The 24,539-nt window shown below is 38.0% G+C and overlaps 1 protein-coding gene across 5 annotated transcripts; it reads left to right on the forward strand.

The window, feature by feature from the left end:
• The first annotated feature begins 525 nt into the window (after nt 1-525).
• arhgef37 (Rho guanine nucleotide exchange factor (GEF) 37) lies at nt 526-23,122 on the forward strand. 5 transcript variants are annotated; one of them, XM_079892887.1, is made up of 14 exons: nt 826-901; nt 4,901-5,313; nt 7,086-7,381; nt 7,937-8,066; nt 8,777-8,924; nt 9,077-9,276; nt 9,418-9,548; nt 10,712-10,816; nt 11,103-11,216; nt 12,918-13,235; nt 14,960-15,088; nt 18,119-18,314; nt 19,284-19,456; nt 22,579-23,122. In XM_079892887.1, exons 3-14 carry the CDS (start codon nt 7,097-7,099, stop codon nt 22,786-22,788), a joined length of 2,139 nt encoding a protein of 712 aa, XP_079749013.1. In that variant the 5' UTR covers nt 826-901; nt 4,901-5,313; nt 7,086-7,096; the 3' UTR covers nt 22,789-23,122. The 5 variants fall into 5 exon arrangements, with proteins under 5 accessions (XP_079749012.1, XP_079749011.1, XP_079749013.1 ...); XM_079892889.1 differs by having other exon boundaries at nt 4,901-5,289; XM_079892888.1 differs by having other exon boundaries at nt 898-913.
• Nucleotides 23,123-24,539: the final 1,417 nt, after the last annotated feature.

The raw sequence follows: 24,539 nt of genomic DNA on the forward strand, positions 1-24,539 counted from the left end.
ATTAACTAAGATTAATAAATGCTGGATAAGTATTGTTAATTCTTATTTCATATTAACTAAGGTAGTTAACTAATGTTAACCTTATTGTAAAGTGTTACCAAAATGTCTCTGTTTTATTTTAGTGTTATAACCCACACTAGTGGAGTGTATGTGGAAACAGCTCTTAAGTAAGCTATATTTGTTTATACATCTTACTGTATATTAAAAAAAACTCTATTTTTTTAGTCGAGACTTAAGATATTGACCATGAGAAACATAAATATAAAGTGTGCCCAACCCTTTGACTGACCAATGTGGTTTTATACACACACAGTATATCAAATGAAAGCCTGTAATATAAAATTAAAACATTGCAAATATTACGAAAACGTTATTGAAAACCGAATTTGAGGTGTAGCCTACTTACATCTATTAGATTCCATAAGCACTGAGCTGTTTCCACTGATCTATATATAGAGTGATCCGTCTAAAATGAAAGAGATCAGTAGCTGTACCCCAGGCGTCCACGCGATGTCTCTGTTTCCCAGATAACCTTTACCATAACAGCGGTTTGTCTTCTGGTTTACCACTACTGCGTGGCTACTAACATTTCTAAGAAATCAACGCATCAGATGCCTCTCTGCAGCATTCATCCGATTTAATATGCGAATGAGAAAAACAATGTATGTCATATTCCTCATGACTAAGCCACTCGCGCGGAATGATCGGAATGCGTGACGCTGGGCCTTGCGCGTGAACCTGTTACTGAGCGCGAGGACCGTAAGAACAGGTGACATTAAAAGCAACATCAGTCAGTCTCGCTTTCGAGGTCGGCTTAAACTTGGCAGAGCGTTAAAGTGCTCGTAGATGCGATGTTTCTGTGTTCCACGTCCGAGGAATCTCCGCTGTAAACACATTACAGGTAAGAACACAGGTGAGATGCAAACGTGTAATACATTTAATGCTACATTCGAGATTTCAAACATAACATTAAAGGGACAGCTCACTCAAAATGAAACTCCTGCCATTATTTACTCAAGCTCATTTTGCTTCTATCCCGTGTGACTGACTTTATTACGTGGAAAATTAAGATGACACATAATGACAGTCAGTCACCATTTACTTTAAGTCTATAGAAAAGGATTTATGAACTGTAACTCTTACACGAGGGTGTGAAAATAGTTGCATAATTTCTATTGTTGAGTGAACTATTTGTTTTACGATGTTTAATGTGGAATTTTGTATTATGTGACTAAGTGAGGATTGAGTGTATGAGTTCACATTTTAATTTTAACCAATGTAATGTATTTGCATTTTTTCTTGTTTGTTTTGTTATCACTATAGCCTATGTTAAATCTATACAGTGTACTTTTCTTATTGTTATGGTAATAAATAAACTGAGAAAATATACCACTTCACTTCCCATTTAAGGCTGCAGTCTGAGGTTTTGTGCAGTTGACATGACATCTTAAAGGTATAGACCACCCAAAAATGAAAATTCTTTCATTAATTACTCACCATGTCATTCCCAACCTGTCAATGGAAGGACAGAAAGCTCTCAGATTACACTGTAAGACTTTCGTTCACCTTCAGAACACAAATGAAGATCTTTTTGATGAAATCTGAGAGCTTTCTCTCCCACCATTGACCGCTACGCAACTGACACTTTGACGCTTCATAAAGGGATAGTAAAACTAATCCATATGAACAGAAACAGAAGCTCAACCAAACCTGCTTGACTCGCAAGAACGACCCTCTTGCTGAAGCTCAAACATGCTGCATAACATGAGAATAAACCTCATTGGTTCTTGCAGAAGCTCAAAGGTGCTGCGTAACACGAGAATGAACCTCGCTGGTTCTTGCAGAAGCTCAAACGTGCTGCGTAAGACGAGAATTAACCTCATTGGTTCTTGAAGAAGCTCAAACGTGCTGCGTAACACAAGAGAATGAATTTCATTGGTTCTTGCAGAAGCTCAAACGTGCTGCGTAACACAAGAGAATGAATTTCATTGGTTCTTGCAGAAGCTCAAACGTGATGCGTAACATTAGAGTGAACCTCATTGGTTCTTGCAGAAGCTCAAACGTCCTGCGTAACATTAGAGTGAACCTCATTGGTTCTTGCAGAAGCTCAAAGGTGCTGCGTAACACGAGAATGAACCTCGCTGGTTCTTGCAGAAGCTCAAACGTCCTGCGTAACATTAGAGTGAACCTCATTGGTTCTTGCAGAAGCTCAAAGGTGCTGCGTAACACGAGAATGAACCTCGCTGGTTCTTGCAGAAGCTCAAACGTGCTGCGTAAGATGAGAATTAACCTCATTGGTTCTTGCAGAAGCTCAAACGTGCTGCGTAACACAAGAGAATGAATTTCATTGGTTCTTGCAGAAGCTCAAACGTGCTGCGTAACACGAGAATGAACCTCATTGGTTCTTGCTGAAGCTCAAACGTGCTGCGTAACACGAGAATGAACCTCATTGGTTCTTGCAGAAGCTCAAAGGTGCTGCGTAACATGAGAATGAACCTCATTGGTTCTCGCAGGTCAAGCAAACATGCTTGAGCTTCCATTTACTACAACTGATGTGTGAATTGATGAATGTTTATATTTGAATCAAAGCCTAAATTCAATCTTTTCATCATACAAAGCGATTGTGTCTTTTCAGAAAATTTGGACTAAACCGCTCAATTCATATCGATCTCTTTTTGAACTTTTTGAAGTGTCAAATTCTTAGTTGTGTAGCTGTCAATGGAGGACAGAAAGCTTTCAGATTTCATCAAAACGATCTTTATTTGTTTTTCTGAAGATGAATGAAAGTCTTACAGGTTTGGAACGACATGAGGGTAAGTAACAGAATTTTAATTTTTGGGTGAACTAGCCCTTTAGGCCTTGTTAAAACTAGTTAAAAGGCGGCATGAAACGAAAGTTGTGATAGTCTTTTCTTCCCTATTGTGAAATACCGGTATGTCTGAATGAAACGGCTTCTCGAGCAAGAAAGAATGTAGGGCGGGACTTGATTTTGTCCCTGGGAATTGATTGGATGGTTGTGGTTTGCTATTGGTCAATCTCATGTGAGTCACAGGATGTCCCGCCCCGTCCTCACACCAGTAAACAGGGGCACGTTCAAGTTCAAAACGGTGCGCAACGTTTTGCTACGGTTTCCGGGTTGAACGTCATGTTTCCTGGAAACGGCGTGCACCGGTGTGCAACTGGGTTTGAGATACGTTTTCTCTTGTTTGGTGGGTGTGTCAGAACTGCTGTCCAATCAGCAGCAACATGTATATAAAGCACGCGGTATTAAAGTGAACTCGCACAATGGGTTCAATGAAAGTAATTTACAAATGTGTTCGATGCAACAACTGAGGATATTAGAAGACATGTTTGTCGTAAGTTTTATTAAAAAAATATAGGGTATCAACATGATGTAGTTGTTTATATTTTTAGCTTCATTGCAAGTGTATGACATTTGGTATAGAAATGGTAATTAAGTGCTTTTCCTAAAAATGAGAAAGAAAATACAGGGTATTAAAACAGTATGAACTACAAATAAAGTCAGTATGTGAGGCTAACTAGATGTGTTTTAGTCTGAATTAGGTAAGATGTGTGCTTCCATTTCAGTTTCAGCAATCCCTTCACTCGATTGGGATGTTCTCTTTTGTTCTGGGCGGCAAGTGCAGTAACTGTAACATCGGGCATATTTTGTAGTATTAAAAACATATTTATACCGACTTCATCAGGCTCAAAAGATTCTTCACAAAGAACACAAAGAATGGCCTTCTCAGCTGCCATAGTTGCAACTCTTGCGTCATCAGAACAGTGTGTTCAACGCATCACCATTTCTGTTTAAAAAACGTTGTGCAACATTTTGTCGGGGCTGAACGCAGCCCTGATAAGAAGAGATGTAGAAAGCAAAAGGGAGGGGAAGCTATTTTGATGAAAGATTTTGAGAGCACATGAATTTAAATCAATTATAATATCCTGCAATCCATAAAAAAAATAGGAAATGTCAATTTTGATTTCCTGGTGACTTTAAACAAAGTTATCTAGGCTAATACTTATGTTATATGTATGTACATGTATTATGAGTACAAACCTCATATTAATTGAGAAATTACTCTGAATATTTGTACTTTAAATTTGGCACATGTATCCATCCATTTTTATCTAAAGTGATTTGTAGTGCATTTAAGGTATAGATTTTAAAGTCTTTTTTAATTGAACTGCAAAAAGCTTAAAACAAATGGAGATCTGTCTCTAAAAAAATATATATTTTAAATGTTCTTATACAATTCAATACTGCAATATACATCAGTATTTTTTTCTCATGATTAATTACATTAACAGCATAACAATGTGAAGACAAGTTTGGTTGAAAAAAATGAACAAGCATTTGTTAATGTCTTATGGTGCGGTCAAATTTACCATTGTTCATCAAATTTTCACATTTCAATAGGAATCTACGCGATTAAGAATTTCGAATAAAGGTGAAATATTTCCGCACGTGGATTTCGCACTAGGTTCAAGTTGGTCATGCGGATTTGCCTCTTTGACGAACAGAAAACAGTTTGGTTTGAAAGTGATTTAAATATATTATTGACAATATAACAATGGACCTTTTTTTTTGCCCATTAAATTTTGCTGGCGTGACCGAACCTCTAGTATTTGGATTCCCCCCCCCCCCCCCCCCCCCAACACCTTGGGCCATACTACAGTGCAAGGTCCCAAATCCTAAAATTCAGTTTATTTCAAGGTCTAAACGAGTAAAAAAAATCCTAGATTTTCATTGGGGTTTCAAACTATTATAAGTGTTATGATCTAAATTTGTGCAAATTTTAACTTAAAATCTTAATGTTAAAAACACTTTGTGTCCATTTACATCATGAAGAGTGTGTCTAAAATAGTTGGCTTAATGGCTTTTGTTTTTTACCAGCTCTGACCTCTGACTCACTCAAGTTGGTGTGTTCTTTCCTGGCCACATGGGGCTTTTGTTTACTGCATTTGCTGCACAGCTGAGTGTGTTGTACACCAGTTCTTGAACTCCTGCCATCCAATCAGCTTCATCCTGCGCAGGCGTCACTTCCTTCCCAATGGATACTGCAGTCAATCTGTGTATTCATTAAAGTGTGTGTCCTATCTGGGATCCCCACTGCTAAAATCCCACCTCCCAGCTGACCCACCCATCCCCCCTTCCCTCACACACCCGTGCCACATGAGGCCCTGCAGTGTGACTCAGTGGACAAACTTACACCAGTCTGAGAGTCTGGCCTGGGCTTTCCCCAGCTGCACACCTCAATTTTTCCAGCGCAAGAGACTCCAAGGGTTCGTTTGTCCCATTCTGTAAAGGTAATTATGCATTTGGTTATTTTTTGGGGGATTGTTCTTGTAGTAAACCTGTCATTTCTTTAGTCCTTAAGAACGGGTTTGCCATACTGCAGTGCACCACTGTTAAAGCTCTTAGTGAGCGAGCGTAAGCTCTGCGCTACATGCTGAGTTTGTGGTTTTCGCTTTGAGTGTGCTTGTCTTGAGCACTTGTTACAAGTATGTTGTTTCCTTATTAATGGCTACGGATGTGGTGAAATTTGTGCTTACAGTTTTTGTTTGTGTAAGATGTGCTTGCATATTTTTCTATGTGCTTGTGGGTGTAGCTGGAATTGTAACAGAGGTGTTGATGGTCTATGAACCTTTAATTATCTTCAGTGACTGCGCAAATATCATAAAGTTTGCTTAGTCAGACTTTGTCCTCAGTTGTTTTGAGTTTGTTTCTTTTTTGGATATATAATGTACGTTTTATTACAATTGCAATCAAAAGCTGTCTTTGATAGCATCATCCGTGGAAGTGGAACTCTTCAGACACATGGTGTTTCACCCCCTCTGGGAGGTGACAATACAGAGCACTCAGCCCTTTATGGGTGGTCCTTATAGTGTGATGGCCGAGTCTGGTTTATGTGTGTAATAGTCTTGATTGATGGTCAGCTTTAGCATAATTGTGATGAATGAGCTTAAAAGGGAAGTTCATGCAGTTCATACAATCCAAGATCAGCATTCTTTTTTTTTTACACACTGACAACTAATTGCAGCTGGAAAGCAATCGGAAGTCATTATTTTTTAGTGAGACTATTTGAGTTCAAATTATTCAAATGCACAGTGACTGTCAGTGGGAGTGCAAGTATGTTTACATGTGTTACTACCTACAGTGGGTTTTAGCCTAATCAAGCGATTGTTAACTAAAATTATTTAAAATTTGTGAAAAGTAGAGCTGCACAATATATCAAAATATTGCAAATGTACATGTATATCATAACGGCTTGCAATAACTGGTGTCATGAACAAAATCCCTCACTTGACTGAATAACTTTTGTAGCTTTAATAAGAATCAGTATGTATTTAATTCATACAGTGAAGACTAGGCAGTGTTTTACTTTTACATTTGATTATTCAGTTTCTGAATAAACCCCCCGTTTCACACTGATGTTAAAATGACACTTACTTCTTATGCTACAGTAAAACTGCTGTACACTTTCAGAAGTTGTAGGGATGCTTTCTACTGACAAATATAATGTGAAACATGTATGTAGGTTATATCATTTTAAATATAATTTAAGTTTTTTACACACTTTAAGCTGTATCGCATATCGAATATCGCATTATTTAATGAGTTATCGCATATCACGTTTTTATCCAATATCGTGCATCCCTATTTAAGTTCTTGGTAATTAAAATGAAGCTGAAATAAAATATAAATATTAGATGAAAAACTTTATTTCAGTTAGTTGCCAGGGCAAAATGGCTAATTTTGTACTATAATTAAATAAAAATAAAGCAGAATGAACTTAATAAAATGGCAAAAACGCATAACAGAATTACTAAAAAAAATTATTAAACCGAAAGCTGAAAGTTACTTCAGAATATTAATATAAACTGTAACAGTGTATAAAAAAAAATACTAAAATTACACTGAATCAAGCTACAGTCTTTATTTTACTGTCCAAGTACACAACACAGAATATCTTAAGGGTTATATACATATTGTGCATTACCATCGGACAGGTAAGCCGTGCTACCTATTAAGTTCTTTAGAAATGTAAAAGCTGTTAAACCACCTCTATGCATTTTAGGCATTCCTGCTATGGCGAATTCGCTGAAGGCAAATGTAAGATTGATGGCAAAGGACGAGATCATAGAGGAGAAGGAAGGAACTAAAGAAATGAACGACAGCCTGGAAGAGCCTGCAGAAGAGGAAGAGAATGAAGAAGAGAGAAAGGCACGGGCCGCAACAGAGACAGCAGCCAGAGAGAGGGACGCTCAGAGGCAGCTCATGTCTATAGATGAGCTGGTGCAGACTGAGAGGAACTACCTGAAACATATGCAGCTCTGTACAGTCACCATCAACAGCAACCTGCAGAAACTCCAGGTACACAAGTTCTCTTGTAGTCACTTTCACTCATTAAATATCTGTTAAGATGCCACACATCTGTTATTTACAAGACCAACTGCCTTCTGTGTTGTATATGTATTGCTTCCACCACCACTGAAATACCATTGAAGCACTCTATCATTCCTATATAAACATATTAACAATCTAATCAGATAATACAACAATTAGCCTCTAAACTCTACTTTAAGTAAATGTGTTCTTACATTAGTTACAGGCCAACATACTACTTCTATAAAAACAAGAACTTATGACATGATCAAAAACCAAGCAAACATAAACAACAAACAATATACAAAGAAATAATATTAAAGGTAAGTAAAAAATAATAATGACATCATATAATAAGAATAATCAATCGAATTGGGATTATACTTATATTAATATTTGATTCAAACCAGGAGGGAATGGGCCATAAAGCAGAAATGGCTCATAATTGGGACTAAATTATTTTGCTTCTCTCATATTTGAAATGTATAACCATTGTAGGTAAACGAGCTTTAATGATATCATATATTATTGGGTCCCTTGCAGCCTCCTCCACCGAACCTAGAGAACATGTTCCAGCACATTGATGAAGTGATGGATGTTTCCAGCAGACTCCTGAGCCTCCTAGACCAGGCACAGATACCTCACAGCGACCCGAAATACCTGCAAACTCTCTGTGAGTACAGCCGGACAGACTGGAATTTCCAGTTCACTTTCGATTTCCTCGGTTCTTTTGCAGTCATGCTGTCTGTGTGTCATGCCCACCTGCAGATTAACATATTTTTTCCTTGAGCTCATGGTTGAAGAATCTAGAACTTGAATTTCAAGATGATGTTTGAGGTTTAGAATGTTATGTGTACATTCCTTTTGTTTGGATCTCGCTTATGCTGACTAAGGCTACATTTATTTGAACAAAAAGGCAGTAAAAACAGTAATATTGTGAAATATTATTTCATTGAAAAATAACTTTTCTGTTTTAATATATTTTAGAATTTCATTTTTTCTTTATAATGGCAAAGCTAATTTTTTGTCATCATTACTCCAGTCTTCAGTGTCACATGATCCTTCAGAAATCATTCTAATATGCTGATTTGCTGCTCAAGAAGCATTTCTTATCATCAGTGTTAAAGACATTGCTGCTTAATATTTTTGTGGAAACCATGAGACTTTTTTCAAGGTTTTTTTTTTAAATGAAAATCTTTTGAAACATTATAAATGTCTTTTCTATCACTTTTGCATCCTCTCTATAAAAAGAAAAACATCATTCTCACCCCAAACTTTTGAACGGTAGTGTACTGTATGTTGTATGGAAAAGATGTAAATCTTGTTTTATATTATAAAAATGTATATTTTTTTATTATTAAAGTATCTTATTCTTTCTCTCAGGTGACTCTTTCCTTAGTCTGTCTCAAGATATAGAGATGGCCTATAAGGAATATCTTGCCAACTACAACAACATCACTGGTCTAGAGAACAGCTACAAACAGAAAGAGGCCCTGTGGTTAGAAATGACCCGAATCATCAAGTCATCTGCGTAAGTTCATAAACAACAACCATGTTGTGTTGTGTTGAGGTTGTGTATGTCTCGAACAACTCCTTGAGAGCACAATGACTTCCTAGACAAATACACCAGTGTATTACCCAACATTCCTTCCATTTTTGACCCCTGATCCCATCTGTCTTCAGTCCTGATGTGAATGCGTCCACTCTGAGTTTCTTCCTGGTGATGCCGGTTCAGAGAATCGCCCGTTACCCCCTGCTGCTCCAGACCATCCAGAAGCACACAGACCCCCAACACCCAGCCTACCTTATCCTGGAGCACACCGCTCACACTGCGGTCCAGATCAACTGCAGGATCAATGAATACAAACGCTTCCGTGAAGTGGGTGAGAACATGCACGCAATTTAGACAGCAAAGCTTACCGAAGCAAAGTATGCAAATCCATTGTTATTAATAGCGTGAAAACATGAATGAAATGCTTGAGGTTTTGATTTGCTTGATTATTCTCATTCTCTGACTGTCACAGCTGACAAGTACAAGAAGACAGAGAACCTGACCATCAAGGACAAGATCAATCGACTCAGTGGCCACAGCATTGCCAAGAAGACGGCCCGGTTTAGCCAGTACATAAAGCATGAGACAGGAATGGTGCCAAAGGTAACTTACAAACAGTTAGGGTTGGGTATCTTTTTTTTTTTTTTTTGATACCGGTGCCAAATTCGATACTTTTTAAACGGTACCGGTAAAAAAAAGAGAGCCTCAAAACGATGGTGAATGACATTAAAGAATGGCTTTTTTATTGAAAAAAATAAAATAAAAAAATCTTAAAATTGAATATATTAAAATTTTAGAGCAAATATATAGTCTAAATACAAAACACAACAAATTTACATAACAAATTCACAATAAAACCTAAGCCACCTAACCCAAATACAATAATTTAACACTAAATAACACTATAGTACTAATAACAGCAAAGTAGTCTGTATTTGGTATGCTACAAAACAGCTTTAGATTCAATTCTTTTCAAAAATGTTTGCCTTCTCTGGCCAAATACGACACCTCTCCTGACTTATTGCATGTCCTGCACAAGGTGAGCATTAAAGTGGCTGGTGAAGTGTGAGAAGAACAGAGTAAATTTTATAGTTACCTACACAATGTGTAGCCTATCTAAACACGCCATCAATTTATAATTGAAAGGATTGTTATTGCCTCTTCCATAGACATCAGTGTGTATTTTACAAACTATAAATGTTATTTTACTAGTACTTATGTGTATTTAAATGTCTGAAACCCAAAATAAACCTTATGTGGTTGAAAACACTGAAAAGCTGTGATATAATATGACAGCGCTGAGAGCGTCTGTCTATGGCTCAGCGCCAGCCAACGCGCAAACGCAAATTTGAATTTAGAAGTTGATGTTCACACGATCTGAACATTCTAATCCCATCGGTGTGAACGATCAAATGTGTCAAAGGGTTGATGGGTGATGATGCTTCTTATGTCTGTTTCGGAGAACCAGAGGGCAAATATTTCAACCGACAGCTGAGGCATTTAAGTTGCACCAAAATCTGCATTTTGATTCGGCCCGGTTACATACTGGTTACTTAGTTACTGGTTCCATATCGGTGCCCGGTTTCAGCACCCAACCCTACGATACTACACTGAAGAACAATGCTTGGCGTAAACAAAGGAACAGAAATGCTTGGCATGTTGAAAGAACCACATTGTTTCCATAAAGCATCAGACACCATTGCCACATAAGATGTCTTTTTAAAAATAATTATTAAATGATGATTTGTAAATCAATCCCATCATAGGTAAAGGATGAAGAATATGATGCTCTTGCTGGCTTCTTCTTTGTCCTGGAGAGGGGCGTCTCAGAGCTTCATTATAACATGGAGGCTTATCTCCACCATCTACAGGTTTGCTTTTACTGTTCTTTCTCTTAATGGCTATAGTTACAAATTAACTTAAAGATTTGATCTTCTCATTTGTTTTGGTGTTCCCTCAATGTGAAGCAAGTACGCCCATGGATCTTCAACATTTTCCATTGTTATTCCAGCTGGTGAATAAAAAATAGGGTTGTGAAGGTTGATCCCAGGGCAGATGGAAGGGGTTTCTGAAAATTGTGAAGTTGAGATTATGGCTGTGCGCTTGGAGTGTTTGTAAAGATTTATTTAACCATCTGAGCTCTGTTTCTGTGTACAGCGGTTCCTCAGCTGCAGACCAGAGGAAGCTGATCTTGATCTGGAAGGGGAGAAAACTGCCTTGTTCTCTAAAGAAATCACAGTAGCACTCAGACAGTGGATTTACCCCTCATATGTAAGACCTTAAGGAGATTACAGTTCACATCCTTCAGAGACATTCGGAGAGATTTAGTTCTTGTGAATCTTTCAAACTAAGTTGTGTTTTTTGGGAGGGAAACTTAAAATCCTTAGTGTACATCTTCAAGCGTTACAGCTTCTCTAGCGAAAACGAGTTTGAGTTTTAATTTAATTTAGTATAAGTCATTTTATTTGGCGTGAATGGACAGAATGACTGGTCAATATGTTGTACTGTACCTAAAAAAATTAAGTCTTAGGTCATGTTCATTTTTTTTTTTTCTTGGAGATGACTGAGCAATCAACACCCAGGTGCATGAGCTTAACACACATATTAATTTACACATATTGGAGTGGTACAGGGATGATGTAAATTTGTAGGCAAAACGGATATAAGCATCACAATAGGCCAATGGATTTTCCCATTGACTTTTGGATAATTGCAGAAAATAAGCTCTGTGACCAACAACTGACATGTTTTGTTTAAGGTAACTTTCACAAATAACACGTTATGAATTTCAAGTTAGTTTAAGTTAAAATACCGTCGCTTTCCAAGAAAACAAAACAAGACAGTAAAAACGGAATAGTGAGTAGATGAGTTTACCTGTTCAGCGTGATGATATTTAGGGCCAGATTTGCTAAACGGCAAATTAGCGTGGAGAGCGCAATCCCATAAAATCGCCAATGGGAGTGGAAAGTTCTGCCTATGATCTACTGACGACACGCAAATTAAAGAACACAGACGCAGCCATTTCCATAATGACCAACGCAATCTACCAAGAGCAGTGCAAATTAGCGTCTGGTTTAAGACATGTTTTTTTTGTGAGTTAAATAAATAGTGCGCAAACACCAGTAAATTGGCGAGCGCAAGGTCGGGCACAAAAATAACTGTCCACGCCTTTTCAGTGCTTATTTTTCATTGTGTGTCTTTAGTAAATCCTGACAGTAGTTTTTTAACGCCAAAAGAGGGTTTGTGCCGGTTTAGCCACTTGTTAGCAACCGCCTTTTTCAAGACACATAAGCCTTAAAAAATCATAAAGGGGGATTACCGATGTATTTTATGTTGTAAGATAAAACCTCAAAATATCTTGAGTTTGTGTGAACTACAGACCTTATTTCAGGCATTTAACAAAAAGAAATTGACTTTAGAACAATTGAACGGTAAGTAATATGTTAACTCGTTTCCGGGTTTTTAGTACTCATTCCTGCAGCTCTCTGTTACACACTGTACCTCTATCCCTCACTGCCTAATTTTTGTACATGTCAAATTAAATATGGCATCTTTTACTAAAGTCTGGATCACCAACATTTGTCATGACACCGTATTTCTTCTCTGTGTTGCCTCTATTCGCCACTTTAGTTTTCTCCATTCATCAATGTCTAACCCTGCTAGAACCAATACAGCTGCAAAAACACCATGTATCATGTAGGGATACAAATTGTGCCAAGATCTTTTAACTGTTCACCAGCCATTGTATTTATGGTTGAAATGGTCGCACACAGCACCCTTTTTAGCAGAATGCTGCTTATTTGAGAGGAAGACACTGGTTTATGCATTAAAGTGACGTGTAAAAATTAAAAAATAAATTATATTATCGATCGGTTATTGATTAAATTAACCATGTACATTTCTTATACTGTATCTTGCCTCCTGAACTTAATTTGTACATCTTTTTTCCTCCACTTTTGCTGCTACTTACAGGAGAGTCGTTTGAAGACACTAGTCTTTAAGCCCTTGAGCTCACTGCAAGAGCTGATGGCAGGACCACGAAACCTCATCCGCAAACGTCAAGACAAGCTCCTGGACTATGAGCTAATCGAGGAGAAGAGTAACCTGAGTTTTGAGGAGCAAGCTATAGCTAACACCTACAAGACCATCAACACTCTGCTGCTGACCGAGCTGCCGCAGTTCAACGGGAAAGCCCTTCAGCTCCTGTGGGCCACGCTAGAGGCCTTCAGCTGCCTGCAGAGAGACCTGGCGGCTGATATGGAGCAGCTCGCCACCAGCTTTACCCATCAGGTACCTTTTACAGGAAAAGATAAAAATACTCAGGTTTTACTAAAGGCTGAGGACAAAATACAGTGAGCTTTAGTTCACGCTTATAGTTTGGTTCTCGTGGTTCTTTTGTTTTGGACCAAAAGACCAAATGATACATTTAGTCCTGGTTCACTTAGCATTCACTCTGTCATTTTTAACACTGAATCTAAAATCGTACATTTTGGAACTTACCGAACATCCAAAACAATGTTGCCTGCTGGGCTACATGCGGTATTTTTACCATTTGAGAACTCGTTAAGTGTAAATGTGTAAAGGAGTCAAAACAGCGCCAGGAATGCCTTCACACACTCAAACTAAGATCTGTTGCAAGTAGGGCTGGGCGATATATCGCATGAGATTGTTATGCGCATCTCGTCAGTAAAGCCGGTTCCTTGATTAGTAGTAAATCGTAGTTAACTGATAAGCTGAGCCATATCGCATTAATTATCGAGGACGTATCGCCTGCGGCACTGTTGTAAATGCCGCTCCATCTGAAAGCAGGTGATGGCGATTTACTACTAATCAAGGAACCGGCTTTACTGACGAGATGCGCATAACAATCTCATGCGATATATCGCCCAGCCCTACTTGCAAGGACAGGGCGTTTCTGACACCTGTACCAAACTATAGTGGGCAACATAGCTCCTATGATGAGAAAAACTATGATCAGAAACGCGTCTCCTCGCAGCAGATCCCCGTGTGTGTTTGTGACGGAGGGATTCCTGCCACTGTTTTGACTACGTTACACATTTTATAAGCTCTTCACGAGTTCTCAGCTCCATCATATACTAGCATATGTATGCACATACACTCTAAGAAAAAAAGGTACAAAAGCTGTCACTGGGACGCTACCCTTTAAAAGGTTCTAATATGTACCTTTGAGGTACTAATATGCACTCTTTAGGTTCAAAGGTGTACCTTTTAAAAAATGACCACCCCAGTGACAGCTTTAGAACCTTTATTTCTAAGAGTTTTTTTTTTGTTGTTGTTGTTTTGTTTCTTTAGGTTAGGTGTTAAAAATGAGCAGTGTGAACACCAAGCGAACCAGTACTAAATGTGTCATTTTATTTTTTGGTCTGGACCAAAAGAACCTAGAGAACCAAACTACAAGTGTGAACACACCCTAAATCGAACCAAACCTGAACACACCTCTAGAGATTACCAAGTGAATATTTAATTTCTATAGTGCCTAATTCCCAGGTGAATAATTTATAAATGAGCGTATTACTTTCAATTAGATCCATCATCCTATATTTATTTTTTGATCAACCACAAAAACAAAAAAATAACAATATTAAATCAGCATAAATTAAATGCAGTACATATACTACTATATACATTTACAAATTAAAGAATTATTTTTTTTTTCACATGAAAATATCAATACAAAAAATCTTAATGGTGCAAAACATTGTATTTTATTTTTTCATCATGCAAAATATTATATAAAAATATATAAAAAAAAAAAATTTTTGGAGTAAATTATAACCTGGACATGTTCTTCATAGGTTTCACGAGATTCACCTTCACAGTCATGTAGTTATTTCATCCTCATGATTACACTTGAATACCTATCAATTTCAGGAACTGTTGAACGCTCTATCCACCACTGAACGACACTGCAAGCATGTGGTTGGAAAAGTGTTATTAAATTTAGCTTTTTGCAGGCTGGCAGTGTTTATGAATTGCTCTCTGTCTCCTGGCAGCTCCCACACAGTTATTTGGAAGCTGGTGAGTTCTGGAAGTGGGCAGAGACTTCGGTGCTGGAGGGTTCGAGGAGGATGGAGAGCCTGTGTCAGAGTGTTCAAGATGAGCTCAATGCTCCCATTGTGCAGGTCAGTTCCATCACAGAGACGCACTATTGTCTGTTGCCGGGTGGAGACGTCTTCCTACGGGACACTTTGTCCCCTTACTGCAGTTTAACGGTGCCTGTGGACAGTGTTGAATACAACCATAGCTAAATGCAGCCATTCATTCATCTTGATGTAATTTAGACCTCATGTGTTTTACATCAATTCATCCATTAATTTCGAACATACCGTAGTAAAATATGTCATGTCCTGGGGTTTACTGAATTACGGGTGGCCCTAAACAGCTGCTTTTTATTTAGTCAAACGCAAATTACAGCAAAGATATACTACCGGTCAAAGTGGTAGTGTATTTGACCAAAATGTTGGGGACGGGGCTTGATCATGCCTCAGAACTTGATTGGTTTGTGAAAACCGAGCTATGATATTTATGGGTCAAGATTAATTATCAGAAAAGAAAAGCTGTTTGAGAGGAGATGAAAGTTTTTTCAAAATGTTCACTGATGAATTAAGGAAATTAAGACTAGAAGCATTTATTACATTAAATAGAGTCCATTATGATTTCATGTTGTGTAAATATTTTAATATCATCGTCTTTTGTCAAGGTAAGCAGAGGCCGCACCATTGTCACGTTTCATATTTCACTCTTCTCTGTCTGTGATGTCATGTCATGGGCATTAGACCATCACTACAGCTAATGACACAAACAGATGATATTACCCAAAGTCTCAGCGTTCAGGTTCTAATCAATATCATGTCTGCCATCACTAAGAAATAGGGCTGCACGATTAGGGGTGTGCCGTCTGTGTGTTCATCTGTTATAGGACAACTTAGTTTGAATAAACGAGCAGACACTGATTAGCTATTTGATCGCCTAAATAAAAAAAAAAAAAATTTATATTTGTGTAGTGTTCAATGTTGTTATCGATAGAGATACGCGGATGGGGTATTATTTCGTCCTCAACTGCATCACAAAACTCATCATCCGCACCAACGTTTTTTGACCAAATTTCAAAGCCGCACCCGCCCACCATCCGCTGATTGTTTTGCGGTCTATGGACGATGCAGTGCTCTGCTGATGCGAGCCGCAAGAAAGCCCTTGTCTGTTCTAGAAAGGATGCAGCAAAGATATTTAATGCTAATGTATGAGGCATAGCATAGGCCTACGCTGAGTTTCATTCATTTACAATGAGATGCGCTCTAGTTCACCATGCAATGCAAGTGAACGCGGTGCACCGGCGCCTCCATGTCACGGTTATTATATTGTCATTTGCTTTTTATTTATTAAATACATGCAATTGGTTGATGAAACATTTATTAAAATTAAGATACAATTTGTACTAAACGAAATTCGCTTTAAAGAAAGGCTTTTAACTATGCAATGCAAGTGAACGCGGCGCGCTGTCGCCTCAATGTCACGTTATTATATTGTCTACTATATTTTCTTTTTATTTATTAAATACATGCAATTCGTTGATGAAACATTTATTAAAATTAATATACAATTTATACAAAACGAAATTCGCTTTAAAGAAAGGCTTTCTAAAGAAAAACTTAATGAAGTGGTAAAAATTATGTCTGACGATTTACAAAACAAAACTTTCGTTGGTACTTGGCAAAGAATCAAATACAGTTGGAAACGACGTAGACCATTAATGACACAGACTGTTAACAATTGTTTTTAATTAGTGTTTAAACATTCTCTATGATAAAAAATGTTTGTAAAAAATATTTTAATAACACGGTTTTGGCGGTTATAGAGATCTAATGACGGTGTTCGACTATAACCGTCGGTCTCACGGTTATATACTAACCGTCACACCCCTATGCACGATGTATCGTTTTAGCATCGATATTGCGATGTGCGCATCCACTATAGTCACATCGCAGGGTGTGCGATGTCAAGAATAGGCATCATAGTTGATCCGTGATTCATGATCCGTACGGGCCATTCGTGGATTAATTGCAAAGTGTGAAAGTTTATCATTTGCATGTGTTTTTAAGTCCTGTAAGTTTAAACATCAAGCGCATGTTTAAGACTGTAACTGCACGCTGTTTTCTGTGTGCGCACAGAGCCGGGCAGACACAAAGTTCAGTGCTCTTTCTCTTATTTCTGAGCTTGAACGGACACGAGAATTCAAAATTAAGTTAGAATGCCCGTCTTGGTGAATATCCTTATAAACAGTCGGTTATGTGTTATAAACAATTGAGAAAGAAAACGGATGCATATCATTCATTATATTGGATTCATTCTTGCATTTGTCTTAATATACCCTATAATATACTCACAGCTGTTTGTCACCAATGTTAATCAAACAACAAAATAGAAAGAAAAAATGACATTTGCTGCTTTAACAAAGATAATTAATTAAATTAATTATATTTAATTTATACAGTGAAGACTATGCTGTGTTATTTTACATTTGATTATTCAATGTCTGACTCTGTACCTGAATACAGTTAGATTTACCTGAAAAAATGAAAGCACTGTTTATTTCATTTATATCTTTGTTCTATTGTATTTATCTATGCGTGTAATTTGTTTATTACTTTCTATGCAGATTTACTCCATTACAAAATCACCCCAGTCATTCTAGAATGATTCCTTCTTTCCTAATAGTGCTATTCAAGTCATCTGGTGAAATTGTTTTCATATCGCAATATACTGTATATTGCAAAATATCGCAATGTCATTTTTTCCAAATATCATATTAATATAATATTTGGTAGTCTCAGCCCTGCTAAGAAATCTGTCCTGATAAGTTTCGAGTGAAGGCAGAAGGATCAAACAGAGAGATGGCCTGTAATCTTCAGCAGTACTGCGTGTTTCCTGAAAGGGATCAAAATGTAGATCACTGATGTAAATCATTGGAGTATCTTCCTCTCATGTTCATTTCCTCTCTCTGTTTCTTAGTTCAAAGTGATCCAGCACTGTAATTACTGCACTTCATGTACATTTTCATTCTAAAATTTATTCAGCTGCATCCAATATCACGTTAAATCTGATTAGATACTAAATAAAACATGTTTTTCTGTTTCATGTCTGTGACGTCTCAGCCGCCCAGTCCCGCGTGTGAGCAGCGTCTCAAGGCTCTGAACGCTAAGCATGGCTCGGAGAAGATCTACCAGCTGACAGGCCCTGTGGTGGGCACCCGTGACCTTGACCTGACCCTCAGTAAGGGAGAGCTGGTAGCTGTCGTCAGTGAGATGGACACGCGAGGAGACCGTCGCCGCTGGCTGGTTGATGCAGGAGGTAAGACTGGCATGTGGAAAACTGTGGAGAATTAAGTCATAGTGCATTTAAAGACAACTGAGCTGGAATCAGTTTATACTTGAACATGTATTATTGGGTGAACAAGATTGATCCATTTGATTCTCTCAAATTCTGCATGCAAATGGGCCTAAGAACAAATTGGAAAATAGTTATGCAAATGCAAACTTGCTTTAATGCTCAGAACAACCCCTCTGCCAACATAGATTTCACGTTCTCTAATGCAATATAAAATCCATCTGATTAAACCGCTTTAAAGCAAAATATAAACCATGTGATAATACAAATTACACTTACTTTAATGCAGTGATATTTTCATAACATGTGGCATCTACAAAATGGAAAGATCAGGTCTAATGACAATAATGGAGGTGTACTGTAATAATAGAGAACATAGTCTAAATGTATTTTAAACATTCATATTTTGTCTAAAATTGCTTTTCATATCATTTCTGTTGCTCTGCTTAGTAGTTAATGTTTTGACTTTAGTACGTTCCTTGGACCCAGAGAGGTGAACATAAATCAACCAATCAGATTTTAGGTATCGGTTTACAGTTAATGTCAAGTTCAGGCTTACAACAAGGGTTAGTGGGTTCTACACTTCTATACTCCTTATTCACCTCTATCATTTCCCTCTGATTTAAAGGGATAAATTATGGGTTAGGTTTAGGGGTTCGTACTATGGTTTTGGACAGGAATGTTGTTCTGGGATCAACATGTCTTATTTTATGTAAGTATATATAAAAAATATCATATACCCACCCAGTATAGATAGTATTACCAGTACAACAATTGCTGCTGAAAGCCTTTGGTAATGTTATGACTGACATCTGCTGGTCAAGTACAGTTAAAGCACTCTTTCAAATCAGCTTTCATCAATCTGCAGAATAAAACTATTTAAATATGCGGATTTGAGTGTCTTGATAGGACTTTGTTTTTAATTTTCTTCAGGCCCGAGGGGATATGTGCCTGCTTCAAAACTGACACGCTACCACCAGATGACCGTTGACCCTCCACAGTCTCCTCATCTGAAAGTCGTGCCCACCGGTCCAGGACCCCGAAGACACTCCTACACACCCGGAGCCCAGCCGCTCCTAAACAGCGTGACCACGCCCTGTTTTCAGGTGAGTGACACACAGGCACAGACCTGCGCTTTGACTGACGGGTCATAAGGCCGCCTAGTTACTGGGTCTGATTCGTGTGTCAAACAGAACGAGACCTTTGGAGATTGATGGCAGGTTTTCCGTATCTCATGATCATCAATCACACATTTCCGCATTTGTGAATTCAGTATTGGAAGAACAGAAATGAACTGCCGCTCCTTGTCAGAAGAAGTGATATACTCGATCACGGCCACCTACACACACACTCGCGGCACCCACACATACACACTCTGATTCAGTCATCTGCTTGATCTGACAGTCAAATGGTTCCATATCATTGTGGCTTCATGTTTAGGGAAGCAGAATGTGGGAGGCAGATTTTGACTGTGGGAGACGCACTGCTTTTGTGACTGTAAAAATGTGACATTTTTCTGAACAACCTTCACAGGTTGTTTATCATTGTGACTGTGACAGTGCAGAAATTCTCTTTCAGCTTGTGAGAAAACACGACTGGCTAACATTTACAGCTCCCAGATCAATTATATATCCAGTTTTTGTAGTCTCTAGTGGATTTTTTTTATATCTTTGCGTTTACAAAGCATTGTTTTTCAAGAAAAGAATGTGAAGAGAATGTGAGTTGTTTGCCCATGCAGAACTCGCCACAGTGGTGTTCTGGGTGGCTTTTAGCATATTTATGACGTTGCTTATTGGCAAAAAATAATCTCCCTAGATATGTTTTAGGGCTCTCTTGAATAGATTTTTTTTTCATTTATTTAGACATTTATGCTATGAATTATAAATATACCTATCAAAACTAAAATGAGTTTGTCTATTTTTATTTATTAGTTAGCCATTAAAATATATGGTTACACTTTATTTGAAGGTGTAATTGTTACAGTGTAATTATATATTTAAGCACTGAGTAATATTAAGTAACTGCATGTACTTACAATAGGGTTAGGATTTGGTTGAGGGTTAGTTGCATGTAATTATGCATCATACTGTTATTACTATGGTAAGTACATGTAACATATGTAACAAGGACACTGTAAAATAAAGTGTTACCAAATATATTAGTCTAGTTTTATGTTAGTCTTTTTAGTTAATGAATTATTTTTTAGTTTTTGTTACCAATATCACTTGTGTAAAGTCGGCATGAAATGAATATCCTCCCTATTTTTTTTAAAATGCATGTTATTGATATTAGGATAGGTCTGCTGCTGCAACTTTTTCATTCAACTTTTAGGGCTTGAGGTTTGTTCAAATCCCTGGGAGAAGGTGTGATCAATATGCTAGCCTTAGCAAACACCACTAATGAACATGATTCATAAAGCATTATGGGTATTAGCCACAGGGGGGAGCACTTCATCTAATTTATCCTTTCAGATTTTCTTTTTTCCACCCAGCTATTTTTATTCTCTTATGAGCTGTAATATCATAAACATCCCACTCTTAACACTTGAACATGTCTCAAGCACATTGTGTAACACTAAATACCTCTCAACTTTCAAATCTAAAAAGATGTTGCATATACTCGACAGAGCACTCAAAAAACACATACATTCTCTAGACAGATTTCTTATTCGGTTTTACTGTTTGTGTGGGTTTTGCCATTGGCTGCGATTACACTTGGCATTAACATGCGATCACCGTGATCCGATCAAGCAGGTCGGATCATAAGCCAATCAGGACACGGTGCATTTACACCTGTCCTCATCAAGTGGCTTCTGTATCTGGATAACAGATCGGATCTCAGATCGGATTTCGCATTCCCGCGGGGAAAAAAAGAAAAGAAAAAAAAAGGATGGCTCTGGTGCAAAGTCGACCTGAAGTGGTGGGTTTTCTTTTAAAAACAGTTTTCAGTCGGGGGACATTTTACAAATCTCGCAAAATGAGGAGGATGAAGAGGCTGCAAGTGCTAATAATGTGGATAGATGTCGTAATGGAAACAGTACAGAGAAACGTATGGGTCCGAGAACGTTGCCAGCTGTGCTGGGAAAAATGTGAATTCTTTACAGAAAATGAATGGTTCTGCAACTTTAGTGGAGCGGCTAAGTGCTTATGTTTGGCAGAATCGTTCAGTTTATGATACAAGCGTGAAAATTGGCATGAGCAGTCTCCATGGGTTACTTGACAAGAAAATTGGCCGAGCCACTTGAAATTTCAAGATGGCGGCCATTTTTCAAGATGGCCGACACCTTAGTGGAGCAGTTAAGTGATATAGTGGTTTATTTGGTGATACAAGCATGAAAATTGGCATGAGCAGTCTCTGTGGGTCACTTGACAATAAGCCACCTAAAGCTACTTGAAATTTCAAGATGGCGGCCATTTTTCAAGATGGCCACCACCTTAGTGGAGCAATTAGGCTTAAGAAATCATTTAGTTGGTGATACAAGCATGAAAATTGCCATAAGCCTAATTGCTCCACTAAGGTGGTGGCCATCTTGAAAAATGGCCGCCATCTTGAAATTTCAAGTAGCTGTGGGTGGCTTATTGTCTAGTGACCATCAGAGACTGCTGATGCCAATTTTCTTGCTTGTATCACCAAATAAACCACTATATCACTTAACTGCTCCACTAAGGTGTCGGCCATATTGAAAAATGAAAAATCTTGAAATTTCAAGTGGCTCGGACAATTTTCTTGTCAAGTGACCCATGGAGACTGCTCATGCCAATTTTCACGCTTGTATCATAAACTGAATGATTATATCACTTAGCCGCTCCACTACTTTCAGGTGCGAAGGCAAACATTTCAGTGTATTTGCGATGTACTTCGCATTCGACTGTATCGCAAAACCACACAGGTACGTGCAGCAATTCCTGGAGAGAGGAGGACAGTGGGCGGGGTTTTGTGTGATGTCCACCTGTGAATGCAGACACGATGGCTGGACTGCGTTTACATTACACTGAGATCCGATCACAGTGCGTCCTCGACTACCTCCGAACCTGGACACGCTGATCGGATAACATTCCGATCAGAAGCGCGTTTACACTTGTCTTTTCAATGTGTATGTGGACAACATCCGGATACAGGTCGCATGTTAATGCCAAGTGTAAACGCAGCCATTGACTCTCAGAACTCACAGAAAATAACTCCTCTTATTACCAATCAGACTGAAACGCTCTCTGTTCTCCATTTGCAGGTGTACGCGGGCTATGACTTCACCGCGAGTAGCAGTCGGGAGATTTCTCTGAGGGCTGGTGAGCCGGTTCGGGTGGTGGAGCCTCACGATAAGCGTGGAAACAAGGAATGGAGTCTGGTGGAGACGCGTGGCCAGAGAGGCTACGTCCCGTCCAACTACCTTGCCATCCTCCCCTCTGTGATCGCCTCACCCACCTTCCCTTATCGCTAGCTGTGGATAATATCCATGACAAAACATCATCTGCTGCTAGCCAGTATCCAAACACACACAGACCATGAGAAGCACTTTCCCTTTAGGGCTCTTCATACGTGAGGGGGGCGGATGGCTGCTGTTTGATGCGTCATTTGACTGGTGTATGTACTGGAGTGGTGCTTGTGCCCTGCTGTGGAGTGGTCATCCATATACTTGATCTCCGCTTTGCCCAGGGCTGTTACTGTGGGAGATAGTTTTATCCAATGAGAGAAGATCTGCAGGGGCATGCAGACATGCTGTTGTAGCGCACAGCTACTGGTGGAGTGTGCCGTTTCCTGCACTTACCGCTTGGATCAACACCTCAGCCGTCCGTCGAAATGATGCTTTTGGCTGCCCTGGTACTAACTTGTCTGCTTCACTGTCTTATTATTGAAGAAACTGAGAATATGGATTTTATTTCAACAACAAAGGATTTTGAGTCAAACCTCATTTGCACTGGTTTACAGCTTACTTGAGATGACTAACATGCAAGATTTGACAAAATATTCTTACAAAATTAGTGCTTTTGCACCATTTTAGTAATACTTGATGGACAGTTTTATTATTATTTAAATGTATACAGTGGATCTAAAAAGTATCTGGACATTAAGGACACAAATTAATTGTCCTATAAAATAATGCATGTCATTAATGCATAGATAACAAAATATCAATCCAACTGATATCGTAAAAACACCAAGCAGTACTTTTCACATAAAGAAGTTTGTGAGGTTGAACATTTTTAAACAATAGATATATGGTTCAATATTAAGGCAAAAAAGTGGTCGACCAATAAATTGCCTATGCCAGTAATTGTCATTTTTAAAAATATATTTGCAACAGCTGAAGAGTTTTTCTGTTTGCCTGATAAATGTTGGCAGACTTTTATTTTGACAGTGATGAGAATGCCTTTGGATCTCCTGTTCTCCAAATTGGATGCGGAAAAGAGAATTCTGTTGTCACTGGAAACGCATGAACGACAAACTTTTTAAGTTCTTCACTTCAAACTATGCTGTGCTATATATAATATTAGCATCAGCAGGTCTTTATTTGAGAAAAGTTCACGTCTTACGTTTTTTTTGTGAAAAATACTATAATATGATTACAGAATCAAGAAGTTGCTATCTAAAGTATAAATCTTTTTGTTTTGCAGGTTTACTTTTAAATTAAGTTCGGTCATTTTTTTCATATTGATACAATTTAGTAAATATTGCATCAAATAAATACAAATTTCATTGCAATATGTGATATTTACTATCTTTACATTAAATTGTATGATATCATATATATCAGTTTTATATCAACCATTGGCCTCCCTGCTCTCAAAAAATATCGGCATTGCTATCAACCATTAAAAAATCTATATCAGTCGACCACTCAAAAAAGGATAGCACTTTATTTTACAGTCCTGTTCCCCATGTACATACTATGTACTTATTAGTATTAACTGGTTAATAACTAGTAGGTACTAACCCTGCCCTTACCCCTAAACCTAACCTTAACCCATGTAGTTACCTTATATTACCTAGTACTTTCTTAGGCAAGTACACTGTAAGTACACATAAGTGCATGTACTATAAAATAAAGTGTAGTGATACTTTCTAGTTGTCAAACATTAGTAGTTAATAGTTAATGTGATGAAATACACATTATTATGATTTGTTTGCATGTGCTGGTTGGATTGATATTTATTTATTAATGCAATGACATTCATACATTTTTAATTGCGT

Source organism: Squalius cephalus (genome assembly GCF_949319135.1).
Source record: "Squalius cephalus genome assembly, chromosome: 14".
In the NCBI taxonomy this organism is placed as follows: domain Eukaryota; kingdom Metazoa; phylum Chordata; class Actinopteri; order Cypriniformes; family Leuciscidae; genus Squalius; species Squalius cephalus.